The sequence below is a fragment of the Harpia harpyja genome, chromosome 12, assembly GCF_026419915.1.
Source record: "Harpia harpyja isolate bHarHar1 chromosome 12, bHarHar1 primary haplotype, whole genome shotgun sequence".
Classification (NCBI taxonomy): domain Eukaryota; kingdom Metazoa; phylum Chordata; class Aves; order Accipitriformes; family Accipitridae; genus Harpia; species Harpia harpyja.
In genome coordinates, this window is record NC_068951.1 from 26,226,061 (window position 1) to 26,251,851 (window position 25,791).

Sequence of the window (25,791 nt, forward strand, 5' to 3'; positions counted from 1 at the left end):
TAAAACTTTTTTCCTTAAATCCAGAAGACCTAATCAGTTTTGTCCAACCTGTCCTTCTGTTGAAATGGCTTATAGAAAAGGTAGATAGCTAATTAATTTTATTTCACCAGTATCTAGCTTGCAGTCGGCATTTCATAAGTCCTGAAAACAATTAAAAGAAAAGGCTTAATGTTAAGTAACAGGTTTACTAGTTTTTCTTTGCTCTATGAGCAAATACTTCCAGCATTCTGAAAGACGGAGTCAGAAGAATGCCTACTACAGAAGATCTTACATTTCTAGTGAAACAGTGAACTGATCTGACACAGCTAATAAAGCCTGGTGTCTGGGATAGAAGTCAAGACCCATACAGTGCGGCCGTGCCCCTTCTAGCAAATATGGTGGTAATGCAACTCACAATTTTAGTATGATAACATAAAAAACTTTTTGTAATCACATTTGCTAAAATCAGACCAAATAATAAACAATAATATGCATTAACAGTCACTCTTACTACTTTCAGGGTGATCGAGGTTTTCCAGGTCCTCCAGGTAGAAGAGGTCCTCCAGGCATTCTAGTAGGTGTCTGTGAAATTCATGATTTTGTGCATTTCTACCACATAAAGCCATTCACTGAAGGAGTGTAAAGCCTCACATTAGCTGGTGTTGACAACAGTTGAAATATATAGGTATCCCCATTTTATTAATATGAAAACTGTTTGGTGAAGAAACCAAAGTTAAAAGTAATGCTTTATCAGCTGTATGTCGGGTCTCAACTTCTTAGTTAATGAGTGCATGCAAATTCATTGACTGTGTTAGCTCTTTACTGTCTCAAGAGATACTCATGAAAATTTACCACTCACATTTCTAAAGGTGTCCAATATATACGTAATACATTGCAGTTTCAGTTCATGCCTGAATATCTTTGAGTTTATGGCTTAATTAAGTCAATAAGAACCAGGAATTAAACCCAGCACTTCTCATTCTGGGTGCATTGCTTTAACCCTAGGATTTGTTTTTTCTCTTTAGAAATGTGTTCTTAACAGAAACTTCTAAACAAATGGAAAAGGAATGCTGTCTTTCAAGTTCCAGTGGCTTCACATCTAATAACTTCTAAACATGATCTTTACTTTACCAGCTCTCCTGATTTTATTTATTTATTTATTAAGGTCAGGCTTCAAAACTGTTCTGCCTTCACTTGTAGAGTTGTAACTGTGAGACTGAACTATTTTTTAACAATATGCCCTTTCTTCTTAATTTGAAGTCTGGCACAGTAAACATGTACCTGGCTATACACCATGTCTATGAAGATGAATCACTTCAAGAGCACTGAGCTTGGAGAATTTTTAGAATGTGTCTGTTCACCATTGTCTCTTTTAGCTTTCTGTTTCAATAATATGATTGTTCTTCTCCCTAGGGTATTGCTGGTATCAAAGGAGAGAAGGTCAGTTATTTACACCATATTACGTGATATATTTATTGGTGATCAACAACTTGTGTGTATGTTCGCTGCTGGAAAAGAGTTCTTAACGTCTCCGTTCATGGGTAATAGAAGGTCTACTTTCCAGAAGAAGCAACCACAAACTTTGGTGCTTCATCTGTACTAGTTGCATTCACCCCAGGTTACAAAACAGTATTTAATTTTTTTTTTTCCCCTTTAACTACCATTATTGCATGTAATGAATTTAATGCTTTCAAGCACACAAAGAACTAAGCAAACAGCTTATGAATTCATATGGAAATCTGCAGATGCACTAGAGAGTATTTTAAAGGGGTAAAAAGTACCAAAACCACATTGAAGGTCAGGACTGTGGGTGAGTAATGTAGGTATGTCTGAAATGAAGACTGTCCTAACAGAGAACTGGAATGCCTGAAAAAGGTATATTCTGTTTAATAAAATCTTTTTTTAAAGGCAGAACTATCCATGGTGGGCAGTTGCCATCATTATGCGATTCTGATGTTGCTTTATTTCCCTACAAACTGTATTAGAAGATTGGTTCCACTACAGAGTTCTACAGCATAACTTTTTATCTTCCCTTTTATCTAATTGTCCAGGGGTGCCCTGCAGATGGATATAACCAAGGGTATGGTGCAAAAGGTGATCCCGGATTGCCAGGAATGCCTGGACTTCAGGTAATTCAGAATTAATTCAGACTGTGAGATACATATCTATATATCCATATCTATATATATAAAAAAATATAGTAAAAACATTATATGTAATATGTGTGTATATATATTAAAATTATTTTTGTATAATTTTAATGTATTATATATTTTATATAGATATAGTAAATTTTACAATTATCTCACTAATTTCTAAACCAGAATAATTCTGTGTTTTTAAAAATCATTAACTTTACATAATCTGATTAATACACCAGATTCAAAGTCTTTCTTCTGACTTTACAAAACAGAGTACACCAAGACAATAGTAATTAATTTTGCCATCAGAACCAATAGTGTCCACTACGTGTTAGTAAAGTGAGATAGGGAGGTCAGGTTGCAGACAAACTACAATACTTTAGAAGTGGAGAAAAACTGGTCATAGATTTAGGGGTTTACCCCTACGAATAGAATAGAATAGAATAGAATAGAATAGAATAGAATAGAATAGAATAGAATAGTAGAATAGAATAAATAGTTCAGTTGGGAGGGACCTACAATGACCATCTACTCTAACTGCAAAAATTCCCCATGAAGTGATATTGAATAGATTAGACCAGCTCTACTTCTGGTGTACTAACAAAGGACAGTATGATCCATATTTTAAAAAATGGAGATTAATAGGAGAAGGCAGAGCAGACATGTCTTTTGACTGTTAAAATAAATGGAGGACATGAAATTAAAAGAAAAAGAAAAATTTTTAATTTTCCATTTCTTTGAAAATGAAGCTCTAAAGTGTAGAATTTATTGCATAGAGTATTTGAAAGATTAAACACTTATTAGGGCTAGCAGTGGTGCTATATGGATTATGAGAATGTCCACAGTTAAACAGGACATACATCCTCACTTGAGTAGTTTAGTTTTAGAACAGTTATGTTTTCTCATGTTTCAAAACATAGGCCAACCAATGAAGCAGGGAGGAGGAATTATACTTCTGTGTTATCCCGAGACATGAAAAATCCAGAGACAGTGCTGCTCCTCTGTTTGTTATTCAGTTCATTGAATTTAGCCTTGTGGTTTGCTTGTAACCTTGCCAGGAGATTTATTCCTGTTTCTTTTTTAATATGCAGGGTGCCCAGGGTGCTCAAGGATATCCCGGGGAGCTTGGACCACAGGGCCCTCCAGGAGCTTCAGTGAGTATGGACTTAAGTCTCACTTGTTACTTTAACCTTCGATTTTCCCAGAAACGTATGGAATTACACAAATACAAATACTTGACTCTCCCAGAGTGGTTTGAGGTCTAGAGATATGTGTATGCAAAATCCATATCCTTCTGCGCACATCTTGATTTTTTTTTTTGTTTCTTTTGATTATTTTTATGCATGATAATTTTCATGTTTTCAGAAGCATCCTTGTCCATGTAGGCATAAATTTTAATGTTCAAATAGTTCCTCACTTTAAATACTAATGTGTATAACTGTAAAAGAGATGTATATGTTTGCAACTAGACTGTATAGACATTGTCACCCACTCACAATGAATTGTAGTTGTAAAGGTGGGAAAAAAAATAAAAATAGTGATATAACTCACATGAAAATTGGGTACTTCAGAAGACCTATATTGGTGCTGAAGATTGTAACTTTTTAAATTAAGGATTTTTTTGTTTGGTTTTTTTTTTTTCTTTTTTGTAGGGCATGGCAGGGAGAGCAGGACCTCCTGGACCTAAGGTAGTCTCAGATTGGTAATAAAAATGAAAACTTCCTATTATGTGTAACATCAATTAACTTACTTTATAGGTGTTTTTAAAATAATAAAAAAAAAATAACCTTTGGGGATTTTTTTACAGGGTCTTATGGGACTGAAAGTAATAGGAACCAAAGGAAGAAAGGTAATTGTATAAAATGCATAAAACATTTTTTTAAGTTTTGCTTCTGTTTTCTGCGCTTTCTGATATACTATGGTGAAGTGTTTGGGGAAGTAAGTACTGTGAAATAAAAATTTTCAGTATATATGTAGAAGTCTTTTATTGGAAAATGGAAACATGGCAATTAATATCTAAGGACAAACTGTTTTCATGTAAGAGTCAATGATATAAACTTCCTGATAGAAGGGAAGAAACTTAGAGGAGCCAGTAGTTAATATTTACTAACACATAGCATTAAATTCATTTATATATCATTTGCATATTGTTCCTAAATGCTTATCTAAGCATGTAAACATTGGTAAATATATAGCATCTGTAGACTCACAACTTCTTATGGCCAACATCTTTTCAGTGTCAGCCTTTTATGATGCTAGAAAACCTCCCAGATTTTGAATAAAAATTGGATGACTTGTCATCCTTGATCTTACTTTGTATCCCATATAATTGATATTAAGCTAGAAATGACTACAAATACAAATATTGCCTCTCAGGACCTCAGTTGGAGGACCAGTGTAGTCAGTCTGAATGTCCTTACAGGATCCTTTCACGAACTTGGGGCATCTCACAGTTACACTAACTGACCTGCACAGATTCAGCTGTGAACTGAAACAGCACTATCTGACAGTGGGATTGGTTTTAACTTTGTAATTACTACCAGCAATGTGCTAGAAGTTTCCTGGGAAAATTTCTGTAAAGAGAATTGATTATTCATTAGCATTAGCTCAGGTAACCATGGAGCATCTTGCTTCCTTATGGAAGAGTCATGCATTCTTTGCTGTTATGCTGCAAGTGCATGCAAAGGCATTCCACTAGCTTAAAATCACTGGAAATTAATGGATGTTGTTTTGTTGAGCTCCACAGGAAAGATTTAGGACTTCCCCTGCTCTAAAAGATCCGTAATGAAAAAGTGTACTGTAATATTAATGTTTTCAGTTAAGGACACACAGAAGCTAATTTCATCTGTCAGCACTATGTTACAATCATCTCCCTGTAATACACAGACTGCAGTTTTGAGGGTGTCACTGAAGACAGTTCATGTATTTTATTGATTGACTTAATCAAATGGAGAGAAAAATTATAATCAAGGAGTTATTTTTATTTGATTTAGAGTTAAAATGGTTGTATAACTTTTAAATGAATAGTAATAAAAATTTAGCTATTTCTTGATACTTTAAGAGAAATCAGTATATGCATTTCTATATTTCTCAGCTAGGAGAAGGTTGTCATAGTAGTCTTAAGTCTTCCATATGTCTTTTTTATTGGAAGATAAATAGCAAGCAAAGAGAAATGTTAACTGTATTAATGGCTAAGTGTAATGACAGAAAAATTTTCATGTTGTCAAAAGTATAGCAATAGAAATTTGAAAAAAAACCATGCTGCTTGTAATTGCTTTATTATTCTTTTTTGTTTAAAGGGTGACACTGGGTTAACTGGACCCCCTGGACCACCAGGAACCGTTATTGTGACATTAAGTGGACCAGACAACACAACGGTAGTAAAATTGTTAAACATTGCATTCAGATAAGCATCTTACTAGGTTTTACTTTGAGAGGACATTTTCATCTTCATTGTTCCGATAACATTTCCTTTCACCCATCCTAACATTTTTCAGAGTTGTTTAGTTAGATACTAAGCTCTCCTTAAGAGTGTGTCTCTACAGCCAGCTCAGCTGAGGTGTGTTTATTCACATGCACATCTGCACAATGTCAGTGGAATGTTAAATGCTTATTAGTAACCTACCTGCTGTGGATCTCTGAGTACATGAAAAGTAAATCACTTTTAGCTTTATCAAATCAACATGGATTTTCTGAATGGCTATCAAAGCAACAGCTGTGTTGACCTCTGGGCCTTGTCACTGAAAATATCAGGGCTCTGAACTACCAGAGTTTCACGAAAGCTTACAACATGTTCATGTACATTTCATAGTTTATTTTCTCATTGTTTTTACTGGAACATGAGTAATCATGGAAAGTCTTGGAAAAACAATGAGTATTGGAGAAAGGAAATACTCTGATTCAGCTTTCATTTTAGGTATTGCTTTGTGACTTAAAATTCTTGCATTTTGTCCTTACATAGAACTTAAACAGCAGTACTTGATACACAGTTTTAAGTCTTCACATATTAACAGAACAAGTCTTCCACCTGTTCTTGACTCTGTTTTCCTTAATTAATTTGCATCTAATCCATGGAGCATCAAAACTCCCTGGATTTTGCATCACTGTGCACTTGATGCAAAACTCCTGTGAATTTTGCATTAAGACTGTATTGAAGGAAGAGAAAGATTGCAGAAGCAAGGTTCAGCTTTTAGGCACAGCAGCTCTTCCCTGTTTAAATCAAATATGGACCACCCGGAGCACTTCGCAGTTGCAGCTGTGGCAGTTTATCATGGGGGCATGGCAATTTTTCACAGGCACTGGGCATAAAGGTTTAAAAACCCCTCAAAACTTACTTAAATAGTTTGGGGCCTGAGTCTAACCAGGTAATATTTAGGCAGTCTGTAAACTTTGGCTTTACAATGACCTTAGGCTGTGGCCCAATACATAGTAGTACTACACAGTAGGGTAATCTAATATTGAGCCCACAGAGGGAAGGTTCACATGGGTAGCCACTGCATTTACGTATTGGAGGTAACTGTAGCTCCAGTGAAGCAACTAAGGTTTATTTGTTTTTTGCTTGCAATTTCTTGTTGCCATTTCTGGGGATATTTATTCCAGTCCCCTTGCATGCAATCACAGGTAGGTTGTTTTGAACTCACTATGTTCAGAAATAATGTGCAGAGCCAATTTCTTCTCCAAATATCATAGACTTAGGCAGGAGCGCTGATATCAAGTTTCTGTTTCTTAGTCATTTCAGTAGAACCATCTCTGCTTAAAGAAGCTTGCTGGTAACATAAGGATTTCTTATTTGTAAAACTTGAGTGTTATGGTAATCACAGAAAAATCCAAGAGACCATATTAAATTTTTATTTATTGTGTAATAGGACTTGAAAGGAGAGAAAGGAGAAAAAGGATCAAGAGGACTTCCAGGGCCAATGGGGTTCACAGTAAGTGACCAGAAGTAAATCCCTTAAATCCAGATGTTTAGGCAGCATCACCTAGTAAATGCTACTCTATTTAGAGTCCAGTATTTACACTACTTATTCCAACCTTTGATGGATAGAATACCTATTAATATTATTAATTAGAATTAGAATACCCATTCTAACTGTACTTTATTTTTACACTTTTTTTTAAAAGATAAATTATAAAAGATATATTTAATTTAGAAAATGTGAGTCTCAAGTATGTGTATCTTGAGGCTGGTTTTGTTACAGGGGCCTGTTGGTGATTCTCAAAGTGAAAAGGGTGACCAAGGAGAACCCGGAGCACAGGTATGTGCAAACAACTGAGTACACATGTTAGTCTTTTCTGAAAAGCAGTTTTGCACTAGTGTTGCTCTCCAGTTTTTGCTTCAATGCCACTTGGAGCAAATTTTCTTAGATTCAAAAGCTCTTTCATCCAGTAAACCAGACTAGAGAGCTGAAAGTCAAATGACTGTTCTTATAGGCTCAGTTACCATGAGTACATGAAGTAAAGGTCAGTTGATGGTGGGTGCCCTCCTATTTGTTTTGCTGTAAAAGTTCTACTGTTGAAACTTAGTAAAAAAAAAAAAAAAAAAAAGTGCTCTTCTGAACACATACTGGCTTTATAGTGCCACTGTGTATGTAGAAGAGAATTAAAAACATTGGGTTTACTTAAGGCAGCAGACTTAAATTAGTATGCTCAACCAGCAGGTATGTGGAGACATGAAGAAAATTGTCATAAGAGAGTTATTCTATTAACACGAAAACATGAGAAAAAAATCATATGTTTATTTTAAAAAGCATACACATTAAAATATTATTTACTTGAGTACATATATATTTTGAAGAGAATTAAATAGGAAGTTACCACTTTGCATTCAAATGGCTTTCAGACTTTCAGATAAAAACTAATCAATGAAAGATGCAGGTTCTTAGTAACTAAAACTGTATGAATTCATAACAGTTTACTAATATGTAATCAGGTGAGAACCCTAAAATACCCAAATAAATCAAAATGTTTTGTGACATTTTCTGAACAAAACATTTTGATTCCAAATACATTTTTAAAAGCAATATTAAGAAAATAATTTTCAAATGAAATATTTAATTCTGTCCAAACTTATATATTTTGAAACTTTTCCCATACTTTTTGTGGTTGCCATAAATTTTCTTCCACAAGGAAGGGTAGCAAGACAAGACCAGTACTACCTGTAGATAGCTTTTTCTCCAATTGTATGGTGCTATAATGATGATGATGATGTAGAGCAACTTGATTATTATTTTTATTATTCCTATATGTTATGAAAATTTTTGAGTTACTGGTTTAAAGTACTAAAAGTTCTTGCTACCCAATGTGTGTTATTCTTCCTCCATCTTCTGTGTTTCTTCCATATTATGTCTTCTGTTTGCAAAAGCCCTGTCCTGTCATGCAGTACTTTTTATAACTCTTCTTAACTGACCTCTCCCTTCCTCCTTAGTGGATGAAGTAGTAGAGCACCCTTGCTTTTCTGCCTATTGACCTTGAAGAATGCTAAGGAAATACAAATTGTGTTAAGACATTGACTGACTGGCTATTCTAAAATGAAAACAAAATTTTTACTATTGAAATTACATCAGTGAGCACAAAATATCAAATGGCTGTGGATTTTACATTCTAGAAAAAAATACTATTATGTGCAAGTGAGTTTTGAGCCTGTGGTGACATCTTTCCAGCTCCCCTTCTTCTTTTCCAGAGTATCATCCTTGGTTAAGTTCTGCAATCTTTTGATTATTGCTGGTTTTTCTCATGCTTGCATCGTAATTCATGGTCTGGTCATCTTTTTCAGAATTATTTTAAGTTTCATTGGTTTATTCTGTGAAAAACAAATTTCTAAAACGTACTTTCTCCCCTGTTGTTCTGAGCTCTTCATCTTCCACCCCCCTTTTATCTTGTAACTACCTGCCTGCTTAATGGCTTTTCAAAATTTGTAAAGATCTAAAATACAGTTATATATGCAGCATTTAGTTGTTATGCTCTTTGAATGCAATGACCCCTCTCTTGACCATTTTAAGTTTTTTAATTTTATTTTATGTTTTTCCTTTGTAGGGTAAACCTGGAAAAGAAGGTGCCCCAGGTCCACCTGGCTTACCGGTAATGAAGGAAGCCTTCTAAATGTTTTCTAAGTAATAGTAATCTGTTTATTACGGTGATATCTTCCTGTCACAGCTTTTTCACATTGCAGAATGTGTTTGAAAATGTTGATTTGCATACACTGTTAAACATTTTCTTTCACACAGCTATCTTTGGGACATACCATGTCCTCATAGATTTATGCAGGAGAGAGGGGCTCAGTTCATAGATGTTGTCTCTTCTTCTGTATATAATAAAAAGACATGTTGCTTGTTGCTGACTATCTAATGAGTTTGAGACACAGTCCAAGTTATGCAAAATTAATTCTACTGAGTTTAATTCTGGTTAGTCACGTTGAAATTTTTACAAAAGAGTTACACCTTCACTTCAGCATAAATCAAGAAGCAAAATGAATAATTTGTCATCACTAGAATCAAAGACATTCTTTTACAAAGAAAAGTTATTGTTAAGGTCACAGCTGCCTTGGCCTGAAACAAGATGACTGATAGATATTAAAACTGTCATCTTGTCATCGTATAATTCTTAAAATATGCCATTTTATAACCAAAATGATCTCATTTGCGTACTAATTTAAAAGCTAAGGTTGTTCAAATGTGTTTGGAATACTGTATTCAATTGGTGAAATATCAATTCTTTTATATTTACTTCACTTCCACTTTAATGACATCATTAGGGTCACAATGACCTTACAAATACCTTACAAAAATTCTTATTGTCAGAATAGCCCATTTCACACATATCTTACTAAAACATCATCTTCATCACGCCAAAATGACCTTTGCAGACAATCTAAACACATTCCACGCTGTCAAAGAATGTGGAATGACAAACGGCAAAGCTCTACTGCCTCAGCTAACAGGAAGAAAACCTTCTGTCATTCAGCTGCATAAGCCTCTGAGAAGTCCCTTTTCCTTGCATGTATACACTTGCAGAAAGCTTTAGCAGCAGTCTGCACTCTTTTCCCCCAGTCTTGCTGACAGCTCTTGAGATCAACACCATCATGCAGACTGACCAAGCTGAATGTGAGTCTCACGTTGTGTTCAGTTTCTCTCCTTTCAGAAATAGTAGTTTGTAGAGGGAGAACAAACCAGAGCCTCCTACACTTGCACTATCCAGGACAGCTCCACCTTGGGATTGGTGGAGTGTGCCGTTATAAAGGCAGGTTTAGATGAGAGACCTGCAGTATTTCCCACAGACATGAAACTGTACCCCAAACGGAGTCTTTCCCTGAGATTTCTTCATATAAGCAAGTCATATTCACATTGCCATCATCATGAAAGATTAAAGCTTTCCATTTTAGATCTTAGTGATGGCAGTGCTAAAAGATTAATCCTCATAAAATTGTGTACTGTCACCTGCAGGGACAAAAGGGTGAACAGGGCAGACCAGGACTGGCTGGCAGGCAAGGAGCTAAGGTATTGTCTAATGGTTTTGTTGTTGCTTTTGAGGATGAGCGTAAGGTATGTTTTGGGGTTTTGGTTATTTATCACTGTGTATGCAATGTGTTTTACCTTACCTAACAGATGACAAGTAATGATATCACGGAATAGGGAATGGATCAGCTGAAACAGATCGTGTGTTTGAACTGGTGTCCATGTATGCCTGCTGATATGTTCTTGTAGTTTTTGGTGTACGTGGCTGAATAGTTGTGTAAGGAACAGAGATGGGGGTGGTGAAGGACTGGTCAGGAGGAGAAGTTCTTTAATGTTTTGAGCAGTGTACTGAAGTAACAGTGAGTACCAAATGTCATGTCATGTATTGTTTTTAATAAACAAACACATCTCTGTCCTCTGATGAAGGGGATGAAAGGAAACACTGGTCCACCTGGAGCTTGTGGTCGAGTAAGTGTAAATTATCTTCATCATATCATTGTTCTAAACTATTAGAATAAGAATAAGCCAAACTGCCTGTATGAGGGAATAATGGATGTCCTGTGGTGCTCTAACCAACGCATGGCTTTTTCGAAGTACTGGTGTTGCTAGGAGTCTCACGGAGATGGCATCATCCTTCACATGGAGCCGGATGCATGATGAGGACCTGGTTAGACCTCACTCCGTTCCAGCAATTTTGGCAGGAGATTGGACTGTTACAGAACAGTTACAGAAATTCACAGGAGTTAATTTTTAAACCAATCGTTAATCAGTTCCAGAACAGGTTATGTTAATTTTAAAATCCTAAGACTTTTTAAAGAAAGCAAGAGGTGCTGTGAGAACAATTTCTCGGTCTGGTCATGCTCTCTCACTAGTGGCTTTCTTAAAGGCCTCATGTGTACCTAATGGAAACCTTCTGCCCAAATTGTTCAAAAGAAATAACTTTGTAAAAAGCTGAATCATTTGTGATATTGACAGAGTACTAAAAAAACCACTGCTTTTCAAAAAATCTATAGGAAAAAAGTAAAAACTTTGATATTTAATTTTAAGCAGATTTTTATTCCTTTTAAAATTGGTGCATTAGTAGTCAGTTTAAATTTCAGTGTGATGTTTATATATGAAGGCACAATAATTATTATAATACTGATTTGTCAGTAATGGTGCCCATGCAAAATACTCCAGAAAAGAGCAAAAATTTGTAGTTATAAAAAAACAGAGGTACAGCAAATTGCCTTTTGATTTTGCCTGTCATTTGTAGAAACTTTGAAACATCGTAATACTAAATTTTAATAAATTAAGTATTAATTCTTATAGGAATGACTTTTTAATGCACATGTGATTTAAGTAGTTGATTTTTGTCTGTTTTCATGTATGATTATTTAAACGAGTAGTCTAGATACAGCTGATGCTGCTTTGAGCCAACAGAATAGACAAAGTGATTCCTAGAGGTTTCTTTCAACAATATTTTTGATTTCATGCTACCATAATATTTGTGACTGGGTCTCCAACTTATGCCTTGCCTGTGTAATTGCATCTGTAGGCAGAGGAGTTCTCTGGGAGTTGAGGAATTGAGCTGAAATCCCAGCCCCATATATTTGTACAGGCCTTCTGGCATTATCTGTGTGTAACAATTATGATTTCATTTCTGGCTGCTTGTAATTACCGTGTGATTAGAAAGGTATCATGGTGTCACAAAATCAAAATTATGAATGAGATCATAGCATTGTTCTAACCAAATGTTCAATATGAGGTACTGTGCTTCTCTCTTCATTCTCACTATTCTTTGTTTTCTTACAATCTTTCTCTTAAGACGGAGTATTATGATAGTGTTGTTGGTGAAAAAGGAGATGAAGGACCCCCCGGACCTCCAGGACCAAAAGGTCAACGTGGCATGCCTGGTGAGTGGGACATCAAAACTAGAATCTTTTAGGAAGAGCTGTTCACTCAAAGGGCTTGTTGCAGGCTAGGTTTTTGAGCACCCAGCAACCTGCTTCTGCCTTTACAAGAATATTTCCAAATTACTCCCATCAAATTGCAGAATTGAAATGTAACCTGAGACTTTGATTTATGGCCATATTTCCTCTTAAAAATAATGAAGCTGGCACATTTCTTTGCGCAGATAATTGAGTTGACCATCTAAGCTCACTGACATCCTGTCTCATGACCTTAGTGGACTACTGTATCAGCACATCATTTGTATATGCCGTAGACAAACGATCAGGGCTCTAAGTCTCCTGTTAAAGGTCATGTGCTTTTTTCTCTTTTTTCTTTTTTTTTTTTTAATAGCTTTCATAGTTTGTCTTATGCCATTTTTATTGCTTGTCATTCCAAAATAATAATGATCTGCAAGTTTTTATTTTATTTTGGCCATGCTGTAAAATTAAAATGTACTGATTTATTATTTGAGCTGTATCACAATGTAACAAGGACTTGTGGGCTGAACTCTGAGGCATCTTGTAGGTTATATCTTGTACTCATCCAGCCAGTCCTTGCCTTCTGTGTTTTGATGTTCTAGTTTTATGAATATTTATGTATCCAAGTGATTGTGTTGCATTCAGTGAATACACTTTGTTGTTATAAATCGACTTACATACTTGGAAGGGATGGCAACAGGAAAGTTGAGCCTTGCAAAGGTATTAATGCATTGCTAAGGGGTGGTATATTTACTAGAGCAAATAATAGTGGCAAAAAGAAGCAAGTTTGCAGGCCTGTAAGTTGTTCTGAAGTAATTGAGCGCATCCCCATCTAAAATAAATGTGGTGGATCCTATTCCTACCTGTTGAAAACACCCATATCTTGCCAGATTTCAGGGAGAATTGTCAGTTTGCAACAGTTGCATAAGTAACAGATGCCTACTCAGTCAAAACCAAATTCTTAAAAGATAAAACAAGCTTAAAATGCAGAAGCCCAAAGTTTGCAGTCAATGTTATTCAGTAGTGACTTTGCAGAGCATACAGTGGTTTAACTCGAGTTCTAAATGCATTGCTTTTGCAGGGCCACAGGGTCCTCCCGGAGGTGCTGGTAGACCAGGTATGTGTAATGATCCAGTACCAACAATAAAATATATTGTTCTTCCTGCCCGTTATACTGAATAAGCTTGGTGGAATCTTAACTTCAGATGACTTCAAACATATCTCTAAGTGGTAAAAAAATGTCACCCAAAAGCTTTGATGGGCCAAGCATTTAAAAAGAGGTTAAAGATCATTTTAAAATGTCTTTACATTCTCATTGTGATTATTTAATATATTACAAGATAAAAAGATTTGTAGGATGAACTCAGTATGTTGATGTCTCATTCATCCTATTGAGTACTTCCTTTGCTTTGAAATTCCATTTCTTCTTTAACTTCATTTTTGTATTTTTTCCTGTTTGGTTAGGTGTGTCAAGACCTGGTCTGAGAGGTCCCCCAGGATTTCCTGGGCCAAAAGGAACAAAAGGAGAGAAAGGACAAACTGGCTTGTGTATTGTAGGCCCTCCAGGACTACCTGGTATTACTGGCAGACCTGGTTCTGTTGGATTACCAGGTCCTCCAGGAGAACCAGGTGATGTTTCAGTATTGTATGTACAATGAACAAGAACAAATCCAGAGTCATCTCAATACCTAATGTATGAGATTATATAAATTCATTACATACAGAGTATATTTTGAGTAATATGGTTGAATATAATTTCTCTTTGGAAATTCTGTTTTAGGATATTCATGAAAACACATATGTAGTGAAGGTCTGTGCTCCATTGCTAATGAGATTCTGTGGGGAAGATACAATGACTTCCCAAAGATTTCTCACCTTTTTGTATAACTGTGACTCTAAAAATCTGCTACATAAAACCAGGAAAGACTAATGAGAGAAAATCTGTTCTTAAAAAAAACCCCTAATTTTACCAAAAGTTGTAGTAAATCTGTAAAACTAAATTTCAGAAGGGACTAATATGAAAGCTAGAGAAATCACTTGCATGCCTCCAGAGGTCTTAGTGGGCCTTAGAGCAGGTTTGAACTTCTGGCAGCATGAAAATAAAGTAGTAGCAGTTTATAATACTTCTAGGAAAATGTATTAACTTGGAATACCTCTTTAACTAGGAGTCCCAACAGCATCATGTTTCTTTTTTATGTGGTATGGCCAAACCAAGTTTTTCTGAACCAGTACCAATGTAGTACTCCTCTTTTCTCTCTCTTTGAAAAATGTATCTATGCCCCAAATATATTACCTTAGGAAGAGCTCAATGCATGTTCTGTTTTTCCAAAGTACTAGTAAATACAGCAGAATAATTCTGTCAAAGATACATGAACAGCATTAATAATTCAGGATTAAAAAAAAAGTTTCCCTACCACGAATGGAAATACTTTCCTAGAAGGGACTACGCTTTTTAAAGGCTAGACAGATCTCAGTTATTCTGCTGAGATTTGCTTTGGCATTACCATATTTATCCTCAAGTACTTCTAGTTACAGGTGTTTTGGATTTGTCCAGGTAGTTCCCTCTTTTAAATGAATCACAAAATGATAGAATATCTCAAGTTGAAAGGGACCCATAAGGATCAGAATACTGTCTCCAGCTCATCCCTGCAACTTTTTTCTCTCAGCAGCTAGAGAATTGTCTGAATAATCTGCTGATGTAATGGTGCCATGCTCATTTCATTAACAGGTAGAGTAACATTTAGAACAGGCCTACCAGGACTTCCTGGAGAGCCAGGGTGTACAGGACCTCCAGGACCTCCAGGAGATATGGGCATTAAAGGTCAGTTTCAGAAAACTACCACTCAGAAGTAGACGGTACAATCCAGTAATCTTCATGGATCCTCCTAAGATTTTGAATTTAATTTATCTCTTAAGCCATTTGATGAGTTCAGAGATTTAAGAGAATTCGTTAGGGATAGCAAGATGTCTTCCTCCCCTTACAGTAAACAGCAGTTAGAAGGGCAGTGCGTGTGCCAGTGCTGCACACCAGTTGTACAGCACTGCATCAGGGTGTAAATCTTCACTGGAACAATTATTACAGATTGGTAGGGTTTTCATATTCTCCTATTGTTATGTTCAGCGCTAACAGTTGTTCTCTGAGAGAAGTCTCCTTCTGCAAATCTCACCACGGGAGATGCTGAATCTCTTTGCCACTTGCTAGTCATTAAAGTCACCCAGGCTGTTATGGAGCCATGTTAGTTTGAAGCCTATGTCCGTTTCATCTTTTCAGAGAATTTGGCTTATCAGTAGAGTGACTGTATCCAAATGGTTTACTAAAACTAGACTTGAAAAAATAAAGAGATCTAAACTGAATGTCCCTGCATTTTCAGTTAAATGTTATCAGTTCTGATTCACTGTCTGACCACAGATAATTTTGTACTGTGTTGGAAGCGATCTTCCAACAAAATAAAGGCTGTGATTCTACCAGTCTCTGGCCAAAAAGTGTTAGCCATCCTCTATAACAATGTAACACATCAGTTAAGCTTGGGAATGACTTGCTGTGGAACAACTAATGAATTATTTTCATTCTAGGTGATGAAGCTTACGTGTGTACTGATTGCAGCTATATTCCGGGAATACCTGGTCTTCCTGGTTCTCCTGGGCCACAAGGCCGGGATGGCATGCCTGGTAAATTATCTTGTTCTTAACAGGATAGTAGGAAATGCCAATGATTTTGCTTTTAGCATGAGAATCAGGTATTGGCATGTCTACAGCATGCAGTCCTTGAACTAGTCCTGAGGTTGTGATGAGTGTAAGAGCCTGATGCAGCTCCATCCGCTGATAGGAGCACAAGCCCTAAAAGAGGTGAAGTCAGAATTCTAATAGGCTTAGGTGCAGCGTGAAGCCAGGTCAATCTATGATGATGCAGTCAGTGTAACAAGCAGAAACATTCAATGCTGGGTATGATTATTGGAGCTTGTCAAAATCCATGTCCTTGTTTTCATTAAAAAATATGCTGTTTCTTTTGCAGGTAGAGAAGGAACAAGAGGTCCGAAAGGTTCTCCAGGTTCTCCAGGAGCACCGGGGTTTCCAGGAGCTCAAGTAAGACTTTGGTTTTTCAGATCCCACAAGAATTATTTCAGAGAAACCTCATGGTTGGTATTACATGCAGTGTCATACTGGGTGATCTCAACAGTTTCCTTTCTGTAGTAATGAATGTGTCTGCATGGGAAGCCTAGGCAGAAACTGTAAAGTATGGCTGACCTAGCTTTACATGAGCCTGTTTTGCTTAGTGCAGCAGGAAGTTCAGTCCAGGCAGTGAGGCAGGTAAATACCTGTGTGATTAACCTGTGCTGCATTTCATGATGGCTAGAATTCTTCTGCCTGGTATGGGTAGTTTACAGTTAACTTCTGTTCATCGCTGTGATTCTATAACCATGGCAGTCGCTGTAAAGCATATATAGAGTTTTGTGTGCTTTGATCTTCGTCAGATTTCTTACTTCTCTTGTTTCCAGCATACTCAGGACTTGCTAAAGCCCCAGGCATGCAGAGAAACTTGCTTCTTGTAATACCCTCTTCAGGGGTGCAAAGGACATTCCCTCTTGGGAAACATTATGAAGAGGGAAGGCTGACACCTGCTGCCACAGACATACCATTTGGTTGTTCTAATTTGTGCCTGTAGTAGTAAATATTTATGGGGAATTACAGTTGGCGCTATCCAATAAAAAAATGTCATAGAATCATAGAATCATTTTGGTTGGAAAAGACCTTCAAGATCATCAAGTCCAACCATTAACCATGCCCTCTAAACCATGCCCTGGAGTACCCTGTCCACTCGCTTTTTGAATACCTCCAGGGATGGTGACTCAACCACTTCCCTGGGCAGCCCATTCCAATGTTTGACAACCCTCTCAGTAAAAAAATTTTTCCTAATATCTAACCTAAATCTCCCTTGTCATGCACATTATTCATTGTGGTTGCCGTACAGGTGCAGAATGAGTCTTGTAACAGGCTTTTCCAGAAAGCTCCCAGGAGTTCATGAGACCAAGATCACTAGAGCCCAGTGTGCTTTCAGCTTGTACTGGTTTTGGCTGGGATAGAGTACCCACTTTGTACCCTGAGGGGGAGAGAAGGGAGAGGAGAAGTTAACTACAAACAGAGCCAACTGTGGCAGTTACAGTGTCCCTGGGGAGATATTCCCATGTGGAGGAGAAATCTCTAATTAGATTAAGGTACTTGGCCTTCTTTTTATGCTACCAAAGCACAGCCAGGTAGCTAATAGTCTGATCCATTAAATGATCCTGCATTGTTCCTGCTTCTAGTAGTGTAAATTAAATGATAATCAGGAGTAAAGGCAGGAGAAAAAGGAAGAACAAACAACAAACAAAACCCCAAAACCCTGTTGATTGAAGTGTTCTGTTACAGTGAATAAAGATGAGAATAAAGAGAATCACTCAGGTATTTAATTTAAAAAAAGAAAGCTTGAAAACAGTTGACATATGTCAGCACTGAAGTTCTTTTGATTGCTCTGTTCCAGGGACCTCCAGGTTTTAGAGGAGATCAAGGACATAAAGGATCAAAAGGTGAGCCAGGATACGTATATCCAGAAGGGCCAAAGGGTGAGCGAGGAGATCCAGGGGCCAGAGGAGATAAAGGAAGAAAAGGTTCAAGTGGATTTCTGGGAAGACCTGGCTCTAAAGGATGCAAGGGCTCTAAAGGTGAAGAGGTGGGTATGCACTGTTTGCAATTAATATAGAATTCATGATAACCTAAGTCAGTATTGATGTCTTGTACAGCAGTCTGTTTTATCTATTCAGATACTTTAACTGAATATCCTCTACCTGACTTATGGGTAGTGTGCTCAACTATCGCAACCAATATGCATGAAAGAATGAGAGTAAATACTCTTACGTAATACTAGAGGGAGATGAGGCAAGTGCAGGTACATGTTGCTGAAAAACCTATGCAGTCTATTTTGGTATTAGTTTGGATATTTGTATTGGAGCATTATCTTGGATTCCTATGATGAATAAGATTTTTTTAAAAAAGACAGTTTTCCTGACTACTTATAATGCTTAAAAGGAGATAATAATCGAAACGGTTCCTGTTCAGTCTTTAGGAGTTAATCTTCAGTCAGGGCTGAGAGAAACCACAAAAGCTGGGAGGACTGACCATAAAACTAGAATCATTAGGGCAGAGCTCTTTGTTCAGCAGAAGCAAAAAGTAACAATTATTGTTGTGTTGTGTTGGCTGAGAAACTGTTGAAGTAATTCAGATATAACTATCTCTAAACCTGACTCCACAATATTCAAGGAGAATCAGAGCTGAGGAGTTTTTTTTCATTACCAAATCTGTTTTAAAAAGAAAAAAGTGTACAGTGTAATGCCAGAGCAATTGAAAAAACAAGCTGTTGTATTTATTTGTATGATTTCACTCTTAATAGCCTTCTATTTGTAACCATTGATAATAAAACTTATATTCTTTTAATCACAAGTAAATCAGAGGAAAAATTCCTCTTAAATTAGCAGAGCTACCCTGTTACTAAAGTAATGCATGATTATAGTGAGGCAGAGAATCAGGCATTTTGTTTTGAAGGCTGGTGTGGAAAGCAAGTAATGCTTGGTATACACACATGTGTAATCATTAATAGGGATTGGCTGGTTCAAAAGGAGGTAGAGGACTACCTGGATTGCCTGGCAGTCTTGGTCTTCCTGGAGAGATGGGGCTTCCTGGACTGCCAGGATATGGACCACAAGGAATAAGAGGTTTCAAAGGCTCTAAAGGAGTACCTGGTCCACCTGGATTACCTGGAGAAGCTGGTTTGTAACATCCTGTTTTACCATGTTTTACCTATGTTAAAGAGTACTTGGTTGAAATTGCAGAGATAGATTGAAGTCAAAGACATAATTTATGAAACACGGGAAGTTTTTCTTGCAATGAGATTTCAACAGTCTTGTTCCAGCTTTGGTCCCACTGGAGATAATAGCAAAAGTCTTAGGGTCATAATTGAGGTTGGAAGGGACCCTATAAGGTCTTTAGTCCAAACTCCTGCTCAGAGCAGGGTCAGCTATGAGATCAGACCAAGTTACTCAAGGCATTATCCAGTTGGGCCTTGAAAACCTCCAAGGACAAAGACAGCACATCATCTTTGGGCAGCCTGTTCCAGTGCTTAACTGTCCTCATCATGGGGGAAAAAAAAAAAGTCTTTAAATATGTGTCCAGTCACCATCGTTAGTGTGGCCTAAGTCATCAGGGGAAAATATGAATGACTTAATCATTTTTGAGTGCTGAAAACAGACCAGCGTATGTATTTATAGGTAAGCATAATCTGGAAGAATTCAAAGTTGGACAGCAGATATAGTCAAGTTTTCTTGAAGAGAATACCCATTAAGTCTTTATGAAATGGAGTTGCAGATTAAGCATTTCTCAATTGCATCATTGTCCTGCTGACTTTGTGCTTCCTTTTCTGGGTTGCCACTAGACTGCAGGTGGGCTTGGTGTCAATAAAATTCTTTTGCTTTATGAAGCCAGGATCCGAAGGCTTTTCAAAGTCTGCTGGAGTTTCAGAAATACGGAAACTGTAGAAGACTGCATTTTTAACAGAGTAGCTTGATCACGAATGTTTTTAAATGCTTAAGATTACATATTGCCAAACTATAAGCCTTTGTAATCTTTGATTATGTATTTGCTGAAGGTCTGAAAGGAGAGACCACTAGGATAACTCCATTACCTGCATCACCAGGACCTCAAGGACCAGATGGTTTACCTGGACCCCCAGGAGTGCCTGGTGAGTACATCAGCACTAAATACAGTAAAAATCAGAGAGAATCTGATTGGGATTTCTCTCCCAGCTCTGGCCAGATGAAACTGTTGGGTTACTTTGAAATAACTGTAAAAAGGATTTCAGTGGTACAGAAACTGTGGAATTAGCTGTAACAGTCCCTTTCAAGAAGACTAGAGGAAGTAGATGTGAATAGGGAGGGCACACAGGGCCATGTCCATGGTGCCAGAATGGCAAAGATTCCAAGCAGTCTTATGCTATCACTTGGTTCCTCCAAGAACCAGAAACATCTGGTGCACGTGCCACAGCTTGTATAACCAGGAAGGCACCTCTGGCATAATTTTGACAAAAGCATATCGTAAATTATGCTGGGACTGCTGCAACCTTCAAAACAAGGAACAAAATTAGGTTGAAGCATTCTTAATCTTCGTGAAGCCCTTAGCTCTTCTCATGCTTTGCAGGGGCTTAGTCAAAAAAGTAACTATATTACTAAGTTTCCTGGTTCCTTTTTGACATGACTGTTACTAATCATGGTTCTAAGATACTAAGAACCTGAGTTTCCTTTTTTGGGTGGGTTTTGGGCTTGGGTTCTAGGTTGGATTTTTTTTGGTTGCTGGTGTTTTAAATTTTGCAGAATTTTTGAATTCACTGAAGGACAGTAAGTGACATTCAGACTAACTGTAAGGCATCTTTGCTTTGGTTTTGTAGAACAATAGTCCTTAAAGTTGCCCTGAATAGCATAGGAAAATTTCTTGGCAGCTCTATGGTAGCTTCTGTTCTTATAGTTGTTCTGTTCCAAGCTTCACCCCTATAATGAGCATTTGTATCTTCTCAGCAAGTGAAAGATTTGTATCTGCACGTAGTTGTTCCTAGAAGTCTGGAATCTGGGCAGACTGCATAAAAACTTAACTCACAGACTCATGCCTGCTTTGATATTGTGAACACATTTAGCATTTTAACTGTGAAAAACTGTGGAGGAGAAATAGTGTCTAAGTTCTAATATAATCTACAGTGGTGTCCTAATTAATAATGACAAGCTATAAAATGCCTAACCTTACAAGTTGATGTTCTGTGGTAAGATACAGTTTACTTATTTTCTTTGTACAGGTAGGGTTGGAGCAAGAGGTCAGCCAGGTGATTCAGGACATCTAGGACCAACAGGTGACACAGGCTTTCCAGGGCTTGGGTTTCCTGGAAACCCAGGTCCAAAAGGTAAAATACTCTTTTTGATCATCTTCTTCAAAAAAAGCAAAACTAAAAAAAAAAGACTATTTTTTTTTGTCTACATTAAAAACAACCAAGTTTAAAAAAAAAAAATCAATGAACTTTAGTCAGACAGGCAAATGTTTTTAGCACTCTTGTAATTTACTGCCTTAAGGCTTACAAATTGCAAGTTTGAAATATTTTGAAGTATTTCAGAGAATCAAGCATCAAAGCTGGCAGTAAGACAATATTTTAAAAGACACTGATGCTTCATGGAATACTGCCCAAACAGGTGCAGTTCATCTGAGTGCCTGTCGTGGTTTAACCCTAGCCAGCAACTAAACACCACGCAGCCGCTCACTCACTCCCCCCCACCCAGTGGGATGGGGGAGAAAATCGGGAGAAGAAGCAAAACCCGTGGGTTGAGATAAGAACGGTTTAATAGAACAGAAAAGAAGAAACTAATAATGATAATGATAACACTAATAAAATGACAACAGCAATAATGAAAGGATTGGAATGTACAAATGATACGCAGTGCAATTGCTCACCACCCGCCGACCGACACCCAGCCAGTCCCCCGAGCGGCGAATCCCTGCCCCCCACTTCCCCGTTTCTGTACTGGATGGGACGTCACATGGTATGGAATACACCGTTGGCCAGTTTGGGTCAGGTGCCCTGGCTGTGTCCTGTGCCAACTTCTTGTGCCCCTCCAGCTTTCTCACTGGCTGGGCATGAGAAGCTGAAAAATCCTTGACATTAGTCTAAACACTACTGAGCAACAACTGAAAACATCAGTGTTATCAACATTCTTCGCTCTGAACTCAAAACATAGCACTGTACCAGCTACTAGGAAGACAGTTAACTCTATCCCAGCTGAAACCAGGACAGTATCCACCCCTTATTCTATACCATTGACGTCATGCACAGTTCCCATACCTTTAGTTACATCCTGATCAATCATCACTTTTCCATCCCTTTAAGACATATGAGCAATGATATATATATATATGTATACACACACAGAGATATCATTCCTTTAGTTCATGGGTCATGTTCATAAAATGTTCATTGAGTTCATTTAGTTTCCGACTCTGGGCTCCATCTGTCATACCAGTCTTTCTGGGCAGGAGGGATGGTGCAAAGTCCTCTCAGTCGGTAGAGCAGAATTGGGCTTCAGTGCAGTGTGACAAGCAGGTGACATTTGGCGCAGCAGGAGGATGGTGTGCACCGTTGGATTGTTGCATGCTGGAGTCAGTTCTGGTTCCATCACTACTGCGCTTTGCTCAGTTTTATCACAGTTCTTTTCTTGCTTGATCTAAGTGATTCTTACTATAGTACTATGGATATAGCACATAATTATAGTAAGGATAATATACAGTAGCAGGGTTATATAGCAACTAATATACAGTTTAATTCTGGCTGTTCTCACCTAAAATTAAATCCCCTTGAGGCACACATCGGACTTCCCCATCTTTTCGCATCACCCACCAAGTGCACCCAGGCCCTTGAGCAAAAGCAATCCCACGAATGGGTTTACCTTTGCCTGAGGCAGGAGTAACCCAGACTGTCTTCCCTAACATATTTTTTATGTGCACTACAGGGACTTTATCCCCTTCTACAGTATGTAAAAATTCCGACTGGGCAGGGCCACCCCGATTGGCAGATCCTCTGGTGTTGACTAACCAGGTGGCTTTTGCTAAATGTGTATCCCAATGTTTGAAAGTTCCACCCCCCATTGCTCTCAATGTAGTCTTTAACAGTCCATTGTATCGCTCAATTTTCCCAGAGGCTGGTGCATGATAGGGGATATGATACACCCACTCAATGCCATGCTCTTTGGCCCAGGTGTCTATGAGGTTGTTTCGGAAATGAGTCCCGTTGTCTGACTCAATTCGTTCTGGGGTGCCATGTCGCCACAAGACTTGCTTTTCTAGGCCCAGGATAGTGTTCCGGGCGGTGGCATGGGGCACAGAATATGTTTCCAGCCATCCAGTGGTTGCTTCCACCATCGTGAGCACATAGCGCTTGCCTTGGCGAGTTTGTGGGAGTGTGATATAGTCAATCTGCCAGGCTTCTCCATATTTATATTTCAGCCATCGCCCTCCATACCACAGGGGCTTTAACCGCTTGGCTTGCTTAATTGCAGCACATGTTTCACATTCATGGATAACCTGTGCAATAGTGTCCATGGTCAAGTCCACCCCTCGGTCACGAGCCCATCTATATGTTGCATCTCTTCCCTGATGGCCTGAAGCATCATGGGCCCACCGAGCCATAAATAGCTCACCCTTATGTTGCCAGTCCAGGTCCACCTGAGCCACTTCAATCTTGGCAGCCTGATCCACCTGTTGGTTGTTTTGATGTTCTTCAGTGGCCCGACTCTTGGGTATGTGAGCATCTACGTGACGTACTTTTACAACCAGATTCTCTAGCCGGGATGCAATATCTTGCCACAGTGCGGCAGCCCAGATGGGTTTACCTCTGCGCTGCCAGTTGCTCTGCTTCCATTGCTGTAGCCAGCCCCACAGGGCATTTGCCACCATCCATGAGTCAGTATAGAGATAGAGCACTGGCCACTTTTCTCTTTCAGCAATATCTAATGCTAGCTGGATGGCTTTCACCTCTGCAAACTGACTCGATTCACCTTCTCCTTCAGCAGTTTCTGCAACTTGTCGTGTAGGACTCCATACGGCAGCTTTCCACCTCCGATGCTTTCCCACGATGCGACAGGATCCGTCAGTGAACAGGGCATATTGCCTCTCATTTTCTGGCAGTTTATTATACAGCGGGGCCTCTTCAGCACGTGCCACCTCCTCCTCTGGCGACATTCCAAAATCTTTGCCTTCTGGCCAGTCCGTGATCACTTCCAAAATTCCTGGGCGACTGGGGTTTCCTATGCGAGCCCGTTGTGTGATCAGTGCAATCCACTTACTCCACGTGGCATCAGTCGCGTGATGTGTAGAGGAGACCCTCCCTTTGAACATCCAGCCCAGCACTGGCAGTCGGGGTGCTAAGAGGAGCTGTGTTTCAGTACCAACAACTTCTGAGGCAGCTTGAACTCCTTCATATGCTGCCAATATCTCCTTTTCAGTTGGAGTATAGCGAGCCTCGGATCCTCTGTATCCCCGACTCCAAAACCCCAGGGGTCGGCCTCGGGTCTCCCCAGGTGCTTTCTGCCAGAGGCTCCAGGTAGGGCCATTCTCCCCAGCTGCAGTATAGAGCACATTTTTAACATCTTGTCCTGTCCGGACTGGTCCAAGGGCTACTGCGTGAACAATCTCCCGTTTAATTTGTTCAAAGGCTTGTTGTTGCTCAGGGCCCCATTGAAAATCATTCTTCTTTCGGGTCACTTGATAGAGAGGGCTTACAATCAGACTGTAATTTGGAATATGCATTCTCCAAAACCCCACGACACCTAAGAAGGCCTGTGTTTCCTTTTTATTAGTTGGTGGAGACATAGCTGCTATTTTGTTAATCACATCCATTGGGATCTGACGACGCCCATCTTGCCATTTTATTCCTAAAAACTGGATCTCCCGTGCAGGTCCCTTGACCTTACCTTCTTTTATGGCAAAACCGGCTTTCAGAAGGATTTGGATTATTTTCTTCCCTTTCTCAAAGACTTCTTCTGCCGTGTTGCCCCATACGATGATGTCATCAATGTATTGCAGGTGTTCCGGAGCTTCACCTTTTTCCAGTGCAGTCTGGATTAGTCCATGGCAAATGGTGGGGCTGTGTTTCCACCCCTGGGGCAGTCGATTCCAAGTGTACTGGACACCCCTCCAAGTAAAGGCAAATTGTGGACGACACTCTGCTGCCAGAGGGATTGAGAAAAACGCATTAGCAATGTCAATTGTAGCATACCACTTGGCTGCCTTTGACTCTAGTTCGTATTGAAGTTCTAGCATATCTGGAACGGCAGCACTCAGCGGTGGCGTAACTTCATTCAGGCCGCGATAGTCAACTGTTAGTCTCCACTCCCCATTAGACTTTCGCACGGGCCATATGGGACTATTAAAAGGTGAGCGAGTTTTGCTGATCACTCCTTGGCTCTCCAGTTGGCGAATCAACTTGTGGATGGGAATCAGAGAGTCTCGGTTGGTGCGATATTGCCGCCGGTGCACCGTCGTGGTAGCAATTGGTACTTGTTGTTCTTCAACCCTCAGCAACCCCACAATCGAAGGGTCTTGAGAGAGACCAGGCAGGGTAGACAGCTGTTCCGTGCCCTCCGTCTCCAAGGCAGCTATACCAAAAGCCCATCGATACCCCTTTGGGTCCTTAAAATACCCTCTCCTGAGATAGTCTATGCCAAGGATGCACGGAGCCTCTGGACCAGTCACAAT

The 25,791-nt window shown here is 38.8% G+C and overlaps 1 protein-coding gene across 1 annotated transcript in view; it reads left to right on the top strand.

The window, feature by feature from the left end:
- The window catches only part of COL4A3 (collagen type IV alpha 3 chain), a 73,262-nt gene that overhangs the window by 19,714 nt on the left and 27,757 nt on the right, over window positions 1–25,791 (top strand). Inside the window, exons 7-28 of the mRNA XM_052803386.1 lie at window positions 500–553; window positions 1,393–1,419; window positions 2,031–2,108; window positions 3,212–3,274; window positions 3,773–3,808; window positions 3,928–3,969; window positions 5,420–5,497; window positions 6,986–7,048; window positions 7,319–7,375; window positions 9,153–9,197; window positions 10,559–10,612; window positions 10,997–11,038; window positions 12,378–12,465; window positions 13,562–13,597; window positions 13,945–14,109; window positions 15,209–15,301; window positions 16,054–16,149; window positions 16,493–16,563; window positions 17,999–18,187; window positions 19,112–19,280; window positions 20,156–20,248; window positions 21,350–21,454. Of these exons, the coding sequence (XP_052659346.1) occupies window positions 500–553; window positions 1,393–1,419; window positions 2,031–2,108; window positions 3,212–3,274; window positions 3,773–3,808; window positions 3,928–3,969; window positions 5,420–5,497; window positions 6,986–7,048; window positions 7,319–7,375; window positions 9,153–9,197; window positions 10,559–10,612; window positions 10,997–11,038; window positions 12,378–12,465; window positions 13,562–13,597; window positions 13,945–14,109; window positions 15,209–15,301; window positions 16,054–16,149; window positions 16,493–16,563; window positions 17,999–18,187; window positions 19,112–19,280; window positions 20,156–20,248; window positions 21,350–21,454 (1,744 nt within the window). The remainder of the gene's footprint in view (window positions 1–499; window positions 554–1,392; window positions 1,420–2,030; window positions 2,109–3,211; window positions 3,275–3,772; window positions 3,809–3,927; window positions 3,970–5,419; window positions 5,498–6,985; window positions 7,049–7,318; window positions 7,376–9,152; window positions 9,198–10,558; window positions 10,613–10,996; window positions 11,039–12,377; window positions 12,466–13,561; window positions 13,598–13,944; window positions 14,110–15,208; window positions 15,302–16,053; window positions 16,150–16,492; window positions 16,564–17,998; window positions 18,188–19,111; window positions 19,281–20,155; window positions 20,249–21,349; window positions 21,455–25,791) is intronic.